This window comes from Chiroxiphia lanceolata, chromosome 1, assembly GCF_009829145.1.
Source record: "Chiroxiphia lanceolata isolate bChiLan1 chromosome 1, bChiLan1.pri, whole genome shotgun sequence".
In the NCBI taxonomy this organism is placed as follows: domain Eukaryota; kingdom Metazoa; phylum Chordata; class Aves; order Passeriformes; family Pipridae; genus Chiroxiphia; species Chiroxiphia lanceolata.
In genome coordinates this window covers 43,896,771-43,912,503 of record NC_045637.1, presented here as the reverse complement: position 1 = coordinate 43,912,503, position 15,733 = coordinate 43,896,771, and the positions used below count along the sequence as shown (strand labels likewise).

General features: G+C 38.2%; 1 protein-coding gene across 13 annotated transcripts in view; it reads left to right on the top strand.

Annotated features, from left to right (window-relative positions):
- The window catches only part of DTNA (dystrobrevin alpha), a 225,419-nt gene that overhangs the window by 179,671 nt on the left and 30,015 nt on the right, over positions 1–15,733 (top strand). For 3 of the 13 annotated variants that reach the window (XM_032676139.1, XM_032676130.1, XM_032676114.1), the window contains exons 9-10: positions 259–267; positions 2,402–2,482. In XM_032676139.1, the coding sequence (XP_032532030.1) occupies positions 259–267; positions 2,402–2,482 (90 nt within the window). Of the gene's footprint in view, positions 1–258; positions 268–2,401; positions 2,483–4,347; positions 4,438–5,306; positions 8,745–9,105; positions 9,184–9,817; positions 9,911–15,733 lie in introns of those variants that run through there. The other 10 variants (XM_032676155.1, XM_032676147.1, XM_032676120.1 and 7 more) reach the window with 5 other exon arrangements.

Here is a 15,733-nt window from a genome sequence, read left to right as displayed (position 1 = left end):
CATATAAGAATTTACGAACTAAGGCTAATCACAAAATCTTAGCAAAGCCTTGGAGTTTCTAGACATTTGTACACAAAAGTAACTCTTTACATTAATATGTAAACAGATTAATGACCTTTTATGTATAGAGGCTCTCATGCTTTTGCAGAATCAGGGTCATAAGAATGGAGTATTTCCAATGTACTACTTAGACCATAAACATATTAAACTGGCAATTTAATTAATAATCTCTTTTCCATTTTATTCTGGCTGCAAAAGAGATACTTGGTGAGTATTTTTCTTCTTTAGTACACTTATTGGAGAAAGAGCTTGGAAAAAAATGCAATAATCTCAATATTACCAGTCCTTAACTTTTATCAGAGCCCAGGGTCAAATATATAGTTGTCCTTGAATAGAGACATTGAAAGGGAAGGGTTCTTTTGGAGGTTAGAAACTTTCTGATCCACCCCTATTTTGAGTTAAAGCTTAGAGAAGGCATTAACCTGAATTGTGTTTGTGGTGATCTGCTGAAGTCTATGGGTGCCCCATGCCCACTTCCTACTCAGTCAGCAGAGGTGCACTGGGTGTAAGGCAAAGCAGAGTCCAAGCTCTGCCAAGGGAACACTCCTCCTGCCTCCCTCTCTGGTGCAGTGTTGAGAATCAGCCTCTTCTCCCTTCTCCTGTGCTATTTAGGACTCCACAGCGACTCTGCAGAGTTGGACCCATCTTTCAGAAACACCAGCTTATGCCCAATTAGTTTCTGAATGTGTTCACTGTTCAGTAACTGAATTGGGAAGAGGGAAAATGTAGTAGTCGCATGCAGTTGGTGTGAACTATTTCACCTTCATCAATTACCAGTTTACAATTCCCAGGCAACAAAATACCAGTTATTTTCCCATTAAATAAAATTAATTTCTTAATAATCTCCCAAAGTATACTTCCAAAGCTCTATATTTCAAGATTCATCCTATAATCGGCTTCCCAGGGGATTGTCTCTGATCATGGCCTCAATCGAGCTCTTCCTAGCTCTGATGGAGTCCGTGAAAAATAATATTAAACACTTCTCCATAAGTACATGCAGGACAAAGGGCTGCTTCTGAAATTTGTGACTGACCAGAGCTGGAGGTTTTCATGTGGTTCTGCAGATGCAGTGTTAGGCTAAAACTATACTTTCATATAAATAAATAACGTCGCAAATCCTAACTCTTTCTAGTCACAGTTTTAAACATTTTAAAATCAATGTGGCATTATTATGCTGCAAAATTCATTTAGATTCATCAAATACCATATTTATGCTTGTTTTCTAACAAGATATATAATAATAATTCACTTCTGTGCAGTACTGGCTTTCTTACAAATGCTTTGGATGATTGGTTGTCTTGCACAATTGGAGCTCAGTGAATATTTTGCAGATAGCTACTATATTTTGATTTGCATATCTGCAGAATTCAGAAAGTGAGATAGATCTTTCATACAGCTTAAAGGGGATATTAGCCAACTTGAAATCTAGGCAATTTGAAGTGTGAATTACATGTGGCTTCAGGTTCTGCTCATATCTGATTGAAAACCCTGTGATTTTAATAACATATTTTGTAGTTGCTCCAGAACATCTAGATCTTTTGCCCAGTGTTGCGTAAGAAGTCTATTTGGAAGGGGAACTTTCTCCGTAATGGATAGAGAAGGAAAAATTATGCACAGATTATTTTTTAAGAGTAGACAATAAAAGAAAGCAGAGGAAATATTCCTTCTCATTTCATTTTATAAAATCGGGAAATAAAGAATGTAATAATAAAACCATCATTATTGATGGGTCCTCTTAAACTAGATACTTATTCTACATTTTGGCTTGGGGGCTTGATATACCAGCTAAAAAGCTTTGCTGTTGGATCAGTTTAGTTCTACATGTATTTTATGGGAGGCTGAGGGCTGTAGGTATACTGTGGCCACCAGGTGGATGTGGTAGCATGGAGCTTAGCACCAGGAATAGCCCCATGAAAAGATGTGTCATTTATTGGCACTTACTCCTGCAGACCTCCATGCTGCCACAGTAAACTGACCACCAGTGCCCATCCTGGCTGGTGGAAAGCAGTGACTGCACCCTGTCTTTGGAAAGGAACAGTGGCATAGTGGTTATTCTACCAAGACAGGGGCAAAAAAGTCAAGCAAGTTGGTTAAAACTCACCTCAGAACACACGAAAGCATAAAAGCATTATTTCCCTCCAGGCCTAAGTATCAGTGTGTTTTTATTAACTTCTGCTTAAAAACATAGCATCTATAATTTGGAACTATTGCTACATAAAGCAGAAGATGCCAGTAGTAATGTTACTTCAAACAAGAAGCTCATTCTGTTCTCCATTAATATTGTTGCTGATGGAGGGGTTTTTGGTGCAAAATTAATGCAACTGGATATTTTGCCTTCTAGGCCTCCCCGACCTGTAACCAGCATGAACGACACACTCTTCTCCCATTCTGTTCCCTCGGGAAGTCCCTTTGCAAACAGAAGGTAAGTTCTTATCCTTATTTATGTTAAACAATTATATTATAGTGGTGGACGTTTTGATTTTCAATTCCCTCACAGGAAAAACAAAACAAAACCAAAAAACCACTCACAAAGTAAAATAAAAGAGACATGAGCAGAGAAATGCCCTGGTTATTTTGGACTGATAACCAGACATTTGGATGGAGAGCTGGAATTAAGGCATCCCAAGCTCCTCACCACAGAGCACTGAATTTTAGCTCTCATTTGAACCATTATGATGCACTAAAACGTGCTCACATGCAACCTAGACATCCTGCCACAAGGACTGAAAACAGGCTATTAATAAGAAGCCATTTTGTAGCAACACTATGGGAATAGGAACTGGGACATGCCATTGCCTACTGGGAATGCCTGCATCATACTGCAAGATAGGGCATGAACAAGGAGAAAATGTGTTCATACTTACAAGTTATAGCAAGACATCCTTACTCCTGTTAAACCATTCTGATATTCATTAGAGGCTACAAGAGAGAAGGAGTAGTCTTGGAATATGGAGACCAACCCTTCAGTAAACAAATCAGGGAAGAATCAACAGAAACATTAATCCCAAAGAGTAGGTGATTGCAGCTGTCTGTGTACATTTTGACTCAGTATTTTGGCTTGTACAGCCAAAATATGTATGTAGCGTTTGCTAGCTGTCTGACCCATATGTAAGCCTACCAATGCACAAGGTGGCAGAAAAATAACTTCCTGCTGCATTGGGGAAGATGAGCAATATGTCTTCTTATTTTTGCATTTTATTGCTCGATTCCTACTATATGTGTCAGTGCTTCAGCATTCCCAAATGACTAAACACAATCCCTGGGTATGCATAGCTGCATATTGTAACATCAAGACCAAAACCAAACCTGCAATGTACACTGCAAAGTCAAAGTAAAGATGGTTTACTACTACTTCAATTTACAAATTTTTTTACCAGGACCTGTAAACTCTCAATGTTAACTTAATGCAAGTAGCTGCTGGGTGTGACTGAGATCCTTTTTGAAAGCCAGTCCCAAAGCAGCCTCCAAGGCCAGGATCTACTGCCTGTGCAGTGAGACTGCAAATGCAAAGTAATTTCTGTTGTTGTCATATATGGGGCTTTATGTTCAAGGCAGGATAATGTATTTGTGGCCTTTCCAGGAGAGGTCATTAAGAGCAGTGCTCTTTAAGAGTGTAGTCATTGCTTCTGTTTATCCCCAAGAAGTCTCTGTGCTTGTTCAACCTGCAGTTATCTGCAGTAATAATCATAGCGCTTTCTACTGTGCTGCTTGTTCTTCTCTACATGTAAAAAATATCTAATTATTTTACTTTTGTCTTCAGTAAATGACTGTCTTTTTCTATCAGGATTAGAGGTACATGTTTCCTGAGCTATTAGAATTCCTTTTCTGCTAGGAAAAACTTCTTGATGAGAATCCCCTGAAGGCAGGAGATAATAACCAACCCCCTCGATCATAGGTACCCAGACTTCCATATAGGTGGATAGTGTGATATCCTTATACAGTTAAGAGTTTACATGGTGCAACAGTCATTCTAGCTCTTTTAGAGTTAGCTGTACCCTGATATGTAAAATAATTACGTTGTTTGTATATTAAAAGTTTTGTAACTTTTGTTTCATTGACCTAGCAGAATTTTAGGTATTTGACAGCTTATGCTCAGCATTTTTATTTTCACCTCTTATAAATTTAATTTGCATGTTTTTATTGGAAAGAAAAAGCACCCTACAAATAATCAAGTCAGTATTCTTTCTAAATAAATGGCATTTATTGTTACAAACCCACTCTGAACACCCTGCTCTCTGTGTATACTTATTGAGTTATTAACAAGGTTTCATTGTTTGAATCATTCAGGTTACTTGGGGGTATAAATGCAGCCAGTCCTGTGGCTGATGAGCATTCTCTTATAAAGCTGTATGTAAATCAGCTTCACAACAATTCACGGTCAGTATGAGAGCACTAACCTACTAATCGCAGTAGTTCTGTAGCTCATGCACTAAATCATTAGTGATTCTGCTAAACTACTCAAGATATTCTTTAAGGATGGGCTAGAGGGTTTCTGTGGCTCTAATTAGTCTTTTGAATAGACTTCCTGCTGGCTGTGGGCTTTGCCAACTTCTCTTGCTTCTGCGCAGCACAAGTCTTTCATTTTACCCTTTCACGTAGGATTAATATTAATGTGTCTAGTGGAAGCTGGAAACTTTGCTTTTGAAAACTGAAAAAACTACACCTTTATGATTTCATCATCAGTGTATGACTTGCCTGTTGTATTCTTGACCAAGGAACGAAAGAGGCTTGCACAAAAGCCTGAAAATGACTCCGGGTCTCACAGCCAGCCTCCTCTTCCACAGCTTTCACTGCTGGTGGTTACTATTCTGCAGTTGCTGCTGCTTGCCAATAACCCTCCCCAGATCACTTTGCTTTGCTTTTCAAAAAGACTACAGGAAAGGCAGATCTAAGTCTTGCTGAAGCTAATGAAAACTTCCCATTTACATAGTGAGCATTGGATTTGGACCTATGCCTCTGATTGCTGCACCCTTTTTCCAGTATTCCCTGGCATCTCAGTGACCTAAAGGAAGATCCTATTTCACTCTGCATAAAAGAAGTATGCAGTTGGATAAGAACAGTTTCCCTACGTTTTTTTACTGTGGAGTGCAATATACTTTCTTTTTTTTCTTTTTTTTTTTTTGATTAATCCATGAGCATTAGCTATAATTCAGTAAGAATTATAGAGACCAAGGTACTTTTCTGCTAAATGCCAAGGTCTTCAATCTGAGTTAGATTAATAACAGTATCTTCATTCATTCTTTTAGGTTTTACTGTTATTATTGCCCTGGGAAAATCAGGCCTCATTAGTGGAAGCTCATCCTCTTGTACATCAGAAAAACAGACTTTGATAGCTCTGTTTGCAATTGTGCTTATTTTATATTAAATACTCCATCATTCACATTATAATACAAACTCAGGGTAAAATTTCTAGTTGGATGTAATCAATGTTAAAAGCTCTGCTGGCTGTGTTTTCACTGCAGATAACTTATGGTTACTTTAATTTGCATTGCAATCTAGTCCAGAGGTTTCAGATAGCTTTAAATAAATTTTTTTATGTGATTAGAGTGTTTATTCAAAGGAGAATTTGCAGTGAATGTCATTCATACCATTCCCATGGTATTTATTTCATTTATTTTATTTATATCATGTTCGTATAAGAACATAGCCATTCCCACCAGTTTCTCCCTGTAGTAGCGAATGCTAAATTCAGCACACCAGTTCATTCTGCTGCTGGAAATGGATAGCATCCCATAAGTTCAGTACAATATCATATTAATTTCTGGATTCATGGGGTAAAAATTATTCTAAAGTTCAAAGGAAGTTGGATTCAGGCTTTCCATAAAATGCTTCTTAGTTCCTTCAAGGCACTTTAGAATCAAAGTCCACTTAAAATTTCTGTGCTTATTTGCTTAGTTTGAGCCACTAAGTCTGTAAGAGAGCTTTAATGAGGAGGTTGGCTTAACAATTACAAGCACTTTCTTCTAAATATATACAGTGTGGAAGTTGGTATCAACAGTATGCTCTGTACAGCTCAAGAACAACTTTAGAGCACTTATGTTAGAAAAGAAGAAACAAAAGAAGTCTGTAATCTTCTCCCAAATACCAAATCATGGTCATTTGCTGTGATGACAGCTAACATGATTAAAACCACAAGGCCTGTAATTGTTTTACTGTAGCTAATAATCAGGGGGTTTTCTGTCATTTATTTTTCTGATTTCCGATTGCCTAGAGGGCAGCAGAACAAGGGAATGTTGCTGCAGAGTAGGTAGTGCCCTTGCGAACCCAATGAATTGGATATATTATGTCAAAAAAAAGCAAACTGAGCATTACAGAAACTTTTGTCCAGTCAAGAGGAATAACCCTATATTCTGAATTAATGCTTTCTTCCTTATTTGAATACTTTTGTTCCCCAGCTGCAGTCTGTCAGTGCCGCCCTAAAGTGTATAGCTACCATAGTAATGGGTACAATCTCCTGCTCTTTCTTAATAAATGTTTTCTTTAAGCCATTGAATTATTGATCTTAGGTGGGATAAGATGAAACAGAATGATTTTTCTTGCATTTTTCTCAGCTCCCCCCTTCACATTTAGTTCTTCTAAAGGAGTAATAAACTGAAGTAAATGGCGTGATGCAGCACATTCTGCTGAACTTGAAATGATTTGCCAATTCTGTGGTAGATAGAAAGAATGCACTCTGATACCCCCAGCCAAGGAGAAATTGAGTCTTATTTAATGCTGAATCAGAATGGCTAGTGCCTTTTTGGAACTCCATGTAAAAACTAAAGGAAATGGAAATAGCAAGAGATTAAGGCTAAATTTCTGGACAACAACTGTCTCTGGAGCAAAACATACTGATTGCTGCTGTTCTCCATGTTTCTATCTCTGAGGAGTGTGGTAGACATGAACTGCATGTTGCCTTTGCATGGTGTTTTTAGAAAAAGATGAGGATCCTTATTTCATAGGCAATATTTTACCTGGCTAAAGGAAAGGTTTATGTTTCATTGTTTAGTAGACTAATGAAGCTTTAATATTTACACCAGTATTATTAGCCCTACATCTTTACAGACATGTTCTCGTTGTTGGAAGTTTTGTCTCTTAATTTTGATGGAGAAACATTTTTTGGCATCTTACAAAATGTTCCAATTTAGCAGGAATATATCTTTAAAATATATGTTCCAATTGGAAACTCGCTGTGGCCAAAACAATCTCTGAAGTATTAATTGTATTTTGAGAATATGTGAAGGATGTAGGAAGATGTAGGAAAACAAGAGGGACAAATGTCAGCTCTTCTCTGTGAAGGAGGGTTGAAGGTGGAAACAGGGGAAAAGTTTAAGGGATCGTACAAGAGACAGCCTAACCCTGGTAGCAAAAGATGCTGAAATTATGAAATAATTGGTAAGCACCCAGAGGATAATAAACCAATGAGAAACAACCACCATGGATCTGTCAAGAACAAATTTATGTCAAACCTAACTAATTTCATTGACAGAATAACTGGTTCAGTGGATAAAAAAGAAGCAGCAGCAATGATACAGGTTGACCTTAAGAGAACTTTTGACATAGTTCCAGATGACATTGAAGTACCCAAAGAAAATATGGACATGGGGAAATTAGTATAAGACCAACACTGAAAATCAGTAATCATATTTTCAGAAGTTTGCTGTCATTCTAGGAGGACATACCAGCTGGGATTCTTGAAGGCTATCCTAAATCAGACATTATGCACTATTTCATGTAGTGACCTAATGGGAGTATTAGAGTGAGTGTATGCAATTTGTAGATGGTACAAAGGTTGAAATAGTTCTGGGAAGAAGCGCTTGGAGAGCAGTCTCTAAATGAAAAAAATGAGCTCAGTTGCAATGGTAGTAATTGATTTCCAAATGATCTAAAATCAATTAGAGGAAATTCAGTAATTATAAATGACAAGTGCTGTAGCAAGGAAGCAAATAATCAAATAAAAGATGGAGCATAATTGGATGGACAGAAGTATTTTAACAGAGGACTTAGCAGTTGCAGTGAACCACAAACTAATTGAAGTCAGCAATACGATTGTTAGATTGCATTAGACCCTGGAACGTCATGTGAAAAGCCATTAAAACTCATTCCCTGGAGGAGGAGACATCTGCCTGGAGGTTTGCACCCAGTGTAGGGCAAAAGCACGGGACAGATATGCTAACCAGCATGACAGAAGAGACACCCAAACATCAGGAAAGCATAGAAAACATAACTTGTGAGAAGAGGTTGGAAGATACAAGTTTGCTTAATCAACTAAGAAAGAAAAGGACATTGATGGACATAGTATCACTTGCTCAATGAGTAATGTTTGCTTGCCTGTCTCTCCACCCTAACTTCTGTTTCTGGAGCACAGGAGAGGAGAACTTAAGAGGGGGCATCACACCACACTGTTAGAGAGCAAGACACAAAATCTACTCTAGAGTCTTTGGTCTCCCATTGTGGCAACATATTTATCTTTATTTTAACAACCAAAAGATGCATTTTTGGCTGAAATGGCACACCCTTGGAATGCATTTTCCTTCTCTAACTGGGAAGAAAACGTGTGGAAAACATATGCCTTTAGATGGCATGGAGCATGTTTATCTGCATGAATATTGTCTCAGTGGAAGCACAACACACATAAGTAGCATGCTGATGGACAGAGAAATGTGAAGCAAGCATTTTTCCTTGCTGTGCAGTACAGCGCTTCATTCAGGTATCTTCCAGATTTATTATAAATCAATAGGCTCGAGCTTGAAAGTGGCATTTGAGATGGTGTTTTTCTCGAACTCCATCTGGAAACTACACAAGTCTTCATCTCTCCATTTGTGAGAGAAGGACATTTTGTTTGTCTTTTTGATAGTGAGGGCTTTATAGCTTTTGGAGAGCAGGAGGGAAAATTTGTAATTGGTGATTTTGCATTTCCTAAAGTTTTCTGAAATTCTTTAAAGCTTCTATTGATTTTTTTATTCAGTCCAGGGCACTTGAATGAGTTTCTCCAAACTCTGTTCTGTAATGAATTTCAGACATCACTGTTGACCCTCTTCTTAGTTTTCCTGTCTTATTAACTAGCTCTCCTTCCAAGAATACTGAAGTAGAGCAGAGCAAACTGCTGGCTAGGGCTGCTCCAGCTTTCTTGAAAGGCAAAGGGTAAGTTAAAGAGAGAGTATGTTTGTAGCTTGCACTAACAAAGCTAAACCAAAACCTTTTCCCCTATCCCTCCCATTTTTAATGTATTCTATAAACAACTTTCCTGAAAAAATTGTGATAACCAATTAATCCAGTGAGCTAAGTAGAGCATGTTTAAATATATTTATGTACACCTGGGTGTGTGAGGTCTTGATGAGACACTTCCAAGCAAATCTAGCTTGTGAATTCAGTATGTCAATCATGTGTGTTACATATCGATATAATGTTTATATGTAATACATAGTATATTAAAATAAATAATGCTGACCTCACAATTTGCTGTAGTTTACAATAAATAGTACTGTACAGCTCCAGTCCCTGGCCCAATCTGGCATCTCACTGATTTTTGAGGCTGGCTCTGTCATCAAATGTTACCATCCTATGTCACTAAATACTAAATACATAAATTACAATAATAACAAAATAATTCATTTCTGCATGTGGTGTGTTGTTTTTGGGGTTTTTTTTTTCTTCTCTAAAAACACTTAGGTGTTCGTTCCTAAGTTCCCATTTCACAATCTCACTTGCTCCTGCTTTCTCTGTTTATCTGTCCGTCTGTCCGGATCGCACCCTCTCTCCCGCGGCCCTGTTCCAGGTTACAGTACAGCCTCGATGTTGCAGACAGGCTGGCTGATGAACATGTGCTCATCGGGTTGTATGTCAACATGCTACAGAGCAACCCCGCACGGTTAGTGCAGGTTTGGCACCTTTGGGGGACCCAGGAAAGGGATGTTGGTCGGCCAAATGCTCTCTCTGTTCCCTCCTGGCTACGAGCTGAAGCAGCTCTTCATGAGCACTAGCCTTAAAGGGAATGCGTATGAACACAGAGTATGTCCTCCCAAAGTTGGTGGATTCTGGCAGTCGCTGCTATTTCTCTCTAGTGATGTTAGCAAGCTATTGCTAAGTATTGCAAATAATTGCTTAGTTGAGAATGGCAATGCAGATTGATTTGGGAACTTGTGCTCTAGGCAGTGCAGGGCTCAGTGGGGGTACAGAAATCTTCACACGGCAATGATTAATAAGTCCATATTTTCAAGGTATTCATTTTTGAGGTGATACATAATTTGTAGCTTCACCTTCCTTGAAAGTAAAAAATGGTAATAGTACATAAGTAAAGAAGATGATGATGATGATAATAATTTGCTTTTTAACCTAGTGAAAGAAGTTCATTTTTATTGTTACATATGTCAGGCATTGTCTTTAAATCTGCCTGATGTCTGCATTATTTGAGTCTTGTATATAACTTTTCCCTTATCGCATTCAGACTCAAGGGTGTCTTGAACATAGTTCATTGTTTCTGCTGGAGTGATTGTGGAGCATCCTCTACTAAACACACCGGCTATCCTGGCACTTGAGATAGTGGCATTGCAGCGGGCCACACCAGGAAGAGAAAACGCTGGCTCCTTTCTCCAAGTGCAGCAGAACTCTAGACTTTGCAGCCCTGTAGCAGCAAGGTGATGGGCAGTGTGGTATATGACCCTAGAAAATGCAGTGCTGAGCAGAAAACTGTACAGTGTTTCTGGCAAAACTATGCCCAGGAGGTTTATTTTGCTCAGTTCAGTTTCCAGTACTGCTATTGCAGAATATTTCCCAGGTTAGGTGAAAGTCTTCATTTACTCTAGTGTGTAGAAAGCAACAAACAACTTCATTTGGAAGAGTGAATGCAATGGTTCTCTGCAGTCTTACAAAATTCACTTCTTTGTGTAGCTCCTGTTGAAAATGGGAGTAATTTGTCGTGCCCAGTGGAACAAAGAGTCTCCCTCCGTTGTTCTGGATCTGCTTCTCTACTCTGTAGCCCACTGGAATGTGCCAGTGGGGGGAAAAAAGCACTAGTTTTTAGTGAGGAAAATGAAAACCATTTGCTCAAAACAAAAGCATTTTGAAGGGGAATTTCATTCCTGAAGAAGCACTTCCAGAAAGCAGGCTTCTGGAGGAGTATTTATGCTGTGACTGTGAAAGCAAGCTGTTGGGGGCATGTGTGTAAAACAGTCTTTGCCCATCTGTGATCAAGGACAGGAGTACACTACCACTCGGTCTAGTCTGATGGGGAGAAGAAAATCACTTGCCTACCACAAGTGACTTATTTGATATGGTTGTTCAAGAGGTGAGCAAAGAATGGACATGGTTTAGGGTAATTCTTTGTGGTAGGCTGGTTCGTCAGGCATGGCATTTTGGATGCCATGTCTGTGATTTATTTAGCTTCAGTGAGGTCCACCAGTTCATCACCAGATCTCTTTGTGGGTGCCTAGCCTTATGTTTACCATTTTCATCCTCTAAATTTTATTCTGTATATTCTGACCTGTTCTCTCATGGTTTTGAGCCAACCTCAACAAGTCATAGTAAATTTGTACCCAAATATGTACATACAAATCATCTGCCATAACATCTAACATGTTGGTTTTGAGGAATGAATGGAGAGCAACTGATAATGGACTTAATAATTTAAAAACTTGATGTAAAGCATAGTACATAACATCTGATTACTGACATTAAATCACTGCAGTCATATCATCCTGATGAGAAACAATCTCAGTTATTTGTGTAATTAGATTTTGACAGAAACATAACTGAGAGGGACAGCAGTCTTAGTCATGTGTCAGACCAGGGTGCATTGCCATTTACTGCTTTGTTGGTAGAGACTGCTGGTAGAGAAATGGAATGGTTACCTTTTGGTAAAGACAAGAACAAAGTCTTGCCATTCTGAAGTTCCTGTGTGAAGCCAGTTTCCAGGACAGGTAGGTGAGGCCTCTGCGGGAGGCTCAGCTGCTGCATCTCTCATAGTCCCAAGGCAAAGCTGAACTCCTCCTGTCCATGCCCCGAAGTAGCTAGATGCAGTTTGCTCAAAACCCACACAATTGTGTTAGGATGGTGCTGAGTTCAACCTATTTCACCCTGCATCTTAAGAAGATTTGGTAACCTGAGTAAAGCCTGTACTTAAACATAATCAGGTAGCTTATGATGTAAGGGAGGCTGCAGCTGGCCAGCTCTGCTGTTGAATCTGTCTGCAAAATACCACTTGTACATGCCCAGACGTGCCATTATATGTTTTCAAGTGCTTCTGGCAGCCAAAGATGAAAAGAGGAATGATTGTACCTGGACCTTTGCAAGAAAAACCTACAGAAATACTTTGTGAGCGTAATACATAAAATTACCCTAAGAACTATATAGTAACACTTTAAAACAAAATGAGCCTTGGATTTTTTAAATACTGAGTCAAGCTAATTTGTAGTAGCTAATGATCAGTGCAATATAGCCCAGTATAACTTTTTTTCCATTTTAAGTGCAGCTGGTATTTATATTTTAATTTTTGTGGGGGGGTTAAAATTAATTTAATTAATTTTAACTTATTTTTGTTTTTATCTGCAGTTATTTGATACTGTAATTAAAAGTACAAGTTTTCCTTTCCATCCACCACAGGCTAATAAGCTACTTAAGGGTTTTTTAGAAGCCAGTACTCCAGAGCAAATTAAGAAACAAGAAAAATAATTAATTCATTATTTATAGTAACTGTATGGGTAGAAAACGTATGCCTTAGCCAGGTGTTTTAAATAGTTTAATTGTAAAGTCTGGTTTAATATGTGAAACCGATATTCGATATTTACTTTAGTTCATCTTTAGTGTCTGATTCTAAAAAAGAACTTTTAACTGCAGATAGTTTTCACTTTTGAAAGTTAGAGACTTTGCCTAGTTTTGAATATTAATTCCACATGTTTCAGTCTTTTTCTTTTCAGGTGCAGAAGAAAATAAGATCAAATATATTAAAAGTAGGAGGTTATTTTGGTTCCACAGAAAGCTATTTTCTGGTTTTTTTATGTTATACTATGTAGTTCTGTGGTGGGTCCTATTTCTGTACTATAAAAGTGGCATGCTACTCCACGGAATTTTTTAAAATGTTTATTAAGGGAGCGTGCACAACAACTAGCTGTAGCTAGGAAGGTTCATCTAATCTTCCCTTGAAAGAGGAAAAACATTCAGAGACCAACTGCTGCAGAGGAAATCTATAGACATTTGGCTCCCTTGAATTGAGTTAGTTTTTATGATTATACCCCCATAGCTGAATGTTATTCACATTTTGGTGGTAAAGTCTTGGTGATTCTAAAGTAAATAGCAAATTAACAATAGCAGTGAGCTCAGATGATGTGTCTCAGTTTACTAAGTGCCTTAAAACCAGGCCAGATGTTAAAGTGTCATGGTTAAACACTCCTCAGAATACATTTGGTGTGTTTTTATTGTTTTTACAGCCCTGGGGCTTAGAAACCTACCCTTTAATTTGTCTGTATTTTCTGTTTATTTATTTAAGCAAAGGTTTGTAGAATAAGAGCACATCATGAAGACCACATTGATATCTCTATTGCAAAAATTTCACAAGAAACTTTCCTAACCAGTGGTGGCATAGTTTTAAGACCAGCAGGGAACATCCATATCAGCTATTGCAGGGTGCCTACTGCAGAACAGGCTGGTTTGACACATCTAAAGGCTGAGAAATAGCAAAGATCCTCCAGTGTCACTCCTTTGCTCACTGGCTATCCTATTTTTCCTCCTTTGAGATCCCCTTTTTATGGAACTCCCTCAGGCCACAGAAGTCCTATATACAGGTGATAATATTGGATATTCATTCTACATGTGTGTGGTGATAGATGACAGACCAATTATTACTAATAATTATAAGGTCTTTAAAGAAATGGTCACTAATGGAGAAGCAGTGTTCAAAGTGTTGTTTAACGGTTTTAGAAAAGAAGAAGCAGTACGATATTTGTATGCAAAATGTTTAGTTTCTTTCAAAGGGCTGCCTGAATCATTCTCTTGAGGGTCCCAAATTCTGCTCACGTATTCATAATATTTAAAGCTTGTGTGTATGATTGTCATACTGTTTCACTGTATGATTGTCCGTGAAGCTGCTGAAGTAAACCAGAAGTGAATTATGGCAAATTAGAACTCTGAGACATTCGAGGCTAATGCTGCTGTGCATACCTCTGTGCTTGATGGTCACAAAGAATAGGTTTATTCTGGAACTAAATTTATCTCCGACATTGAAATTTAATTTATAGAGCTTTGGAGCTAGTGATTTGTGGCATTCATAGACCAAATTTGATGCACTGCTACATCTATTTTATGTCATCCACCTATGCATAAATACATATCAAGTACATTAAATACAAGTAAGAATCAAAAAGCTACAGTGGCTTGGTTCATTCAGTAAAGCCACTGTCTTGGGGTTTAGCTCACATCTCAGAACTATGGTGCAGATTGTGTTATGCCAACAAGTGGAACCATATTCCATTTTTCCAGGATGGATAATATGGCTGCACACAGCTGTAAAAAGGAGAATTGATGCTGAACGCTTGCTGGTTTTACAACCATCTGTTAGGATGCAGTGTTTTAGTAATTATGGTAAAATTAAAAATTTAATTAACTGTCATGAAAGTAACCTGTATTACCTGGTTTACATAATTGTATGTGCCTGCAAGACTTACTTGCCCCTTTCTTTCTCTGCATGACATATCAGTACAGTAAGCATGAGTATGTAAGAAGCAGAACTGTATAAATTTAGAAAAATACCTTTATCTTGGGTCCTTTCAGAATGTAAATAGGTTATCCCACAAGAATCTGAGTAAGCATAAAATTAAGCTATATATGTAAGAAAAAAATGAAAACCAAAAAGTTAGCGTCCATCTACCTCCAGAAATCTTGCATGCAGTCTGCAGCACAAGCTTTGCTTACACGGAACCTCTCTGTGTCTCACTTTTCAGAGCTTTACTGTTTTTCTAAACTTTATGCTTGTGGTCTCACAGGTTATTGTCAGAATGAGAAAAAGATGATGTTTGTCTCTTTTCTTTTACATCAATAAGCCATAACTAATCCACATGACACCCAACTTTAGTTTAATGATCAGTGAGTATCAACCACTACCCATTTTTCAAACATAACATTTAAATCCCAGTGGATTTAATCAAGGTAACCAGAAGATACCCATTGTAGTTCCTTGAGGTACACGGGGACATGAACTCACTGAGAAATTTTGGAGAAGTATTTCCTTTTCCTTTTAAAGATGTCAGTTCTTCAAAAGCAGAGCTTTTTGCACAAGTTTCCTCTGGAAGGCTTTTCAAGTTCAAGATACAATTTCTGGCAAAAATCAGAATAAAATCCCATGCCCAGAGCAATTCTTGTTTTGCACACTTTTTTGAAATATGAAGCTCATTTCGCCAGCAACCAATTGCATACCCTGAAGAGCCCATGGGCAGGGAGGTGTGTGCCTGTCTCCCTTCAGCCAAAAAAACATCATACAGTTGCAAAGGGATAAGAAGAGGTCAGACTTACCTCTGTCTGGGACAGTCTTCAGACTGTCTTGTACTCTGCACAGCAAAGTGTTCTTCTCTCCTCTTCTTAGGGCTTCATTTTTTTTCTCTCGTATATGCTAGAATTACTGAAGTATAGGATTCTAAAGCCCAGGATTATCCAGGGTCAACTCAGTCCTCTTCAGATTTCTGGTTTTATCAGTTCAGTTGTTTTG